This window comes from Melanostigma gelatinosum, assembly GCF_949748355.1.
Source record: "Melanostigma gelatinosum genome assembly, chromosome: 3".
Taxonomy (NCBI): Eukaryota; Metazoa; Chordata; class Actinopteri; order Perciformes; family Zoarcidae; genus Melanostigma; species Melanostigma gelatinosum.
The window spans coordinates 21210704-21211749 of NC_136636.1; the positions used below are offsets into that span (position 1 = coordinate 21210704).

At 52.2% G+C, this 1046-nt stretch overlaps 1 protein-coding gene across 1 annotated transcript; it reads right to left on the reverse strand.

Annotated features, from left to right (window-relative positions):
• Window positions 1-252: 252 nt before the first annotated feature.
• Window positions 253-924, reverse strand: nat8l2 (N-acetyltransferase 8-like 2; the record flags this gene model as incomplete). The annotated part of the gene is made up of 1 exon (XM_079296481.1): window positions 253-924. One exon carries the CDS (start codon window positions 922-924, stop codon window positions 253-255), a length of 672 nt encoding a protein of 223 aa, XP_079152607.1.
• Between the last annotated feature and the right edge of the window lie 122 nt (window positions 925-1046).

Consider the following 1046-nt stretch of genomic DNA (forward strand, 5'->3'; position numbering starts at 1 on the left):
GAAATATGCTTTTACTGGTCCACAGCGCCAAAACAACCAGCACATTACCAAGACAGCAGCTGACAGCGATCAGCACCTCCAACAACGTGTAGATCACTGGTCCCACATCCATTGTGCTTCCTCTCTGGTGGATGTTTGACAGTGAATGGTGCTCAGAGAGTCCGAGCATATGCTCTTGTTGTTGTTGTTGTTCATAGCTAACACTACGTGTCCTTTACCCATTCACACCCATTCAGACACTGATGACAGGGGCTACAGGTGTTTTTCCAGAATCAAAAGAGACACCTTAGTGATCATTACAATCCAATCAAAAGTATACGTTTTGGTGTGTGAGGCGACGTGGCTGAACCCCAGTTTCTGGTACAGGGACACAGCGGTGGTCTGAGTGGAGCTGGTCTGCAGCAGCACCTTGGAGAAGCCTCGCTCCTTGCAGAAGTCCACCGCAGTATGAGCCAGCCTGAGGCCCAGGCCCATCCGACGGTACGATGGTGAGATGCTCATCCTGCACAGTTCTCCATATCTTTCCTTCCCACTTTGTTTGGCCACCACGGCCACCATACCCAAGACCCGGGTCCTCCCTTCAACCTCAGCCTCGGCCACCCAGAAGCAGTCACCCGGTCCTTTCAGATAGTTCCCAGGGATGTCCTGCATGTCCGTCTGGAATTTCTCCCTGACAAAGCTGGCGTACAGCTCATGACAGAAGTAGTACACGAGGGCCACCCAGGCTCCTGGTAGCACCACAGCCCACAACACGGAGCCGAGCAGGTGGCCAGCGGCACACAGAGCCAGGGTGATGGCGAGGTTGAGAGGGCTGGTCATGGCGTTGCGAAAACATGGGCGGATGTTCTCCCTGATGCCATTGCTGAAGAGGGTGAGCACCGGGTCCTTGTCTGAGTGACGGTACCGGCGGATCACCAGCTGCATGGTCAGAAGGAACTATGGAAAAACAAAATGAAGGATTCACATGTGAAATCTCACATTATTTTATCTGAGTGTGGTCATTCGTTGCAGCAGAAATATCAGGACTTGCTTTGTTTTTCTCTTTA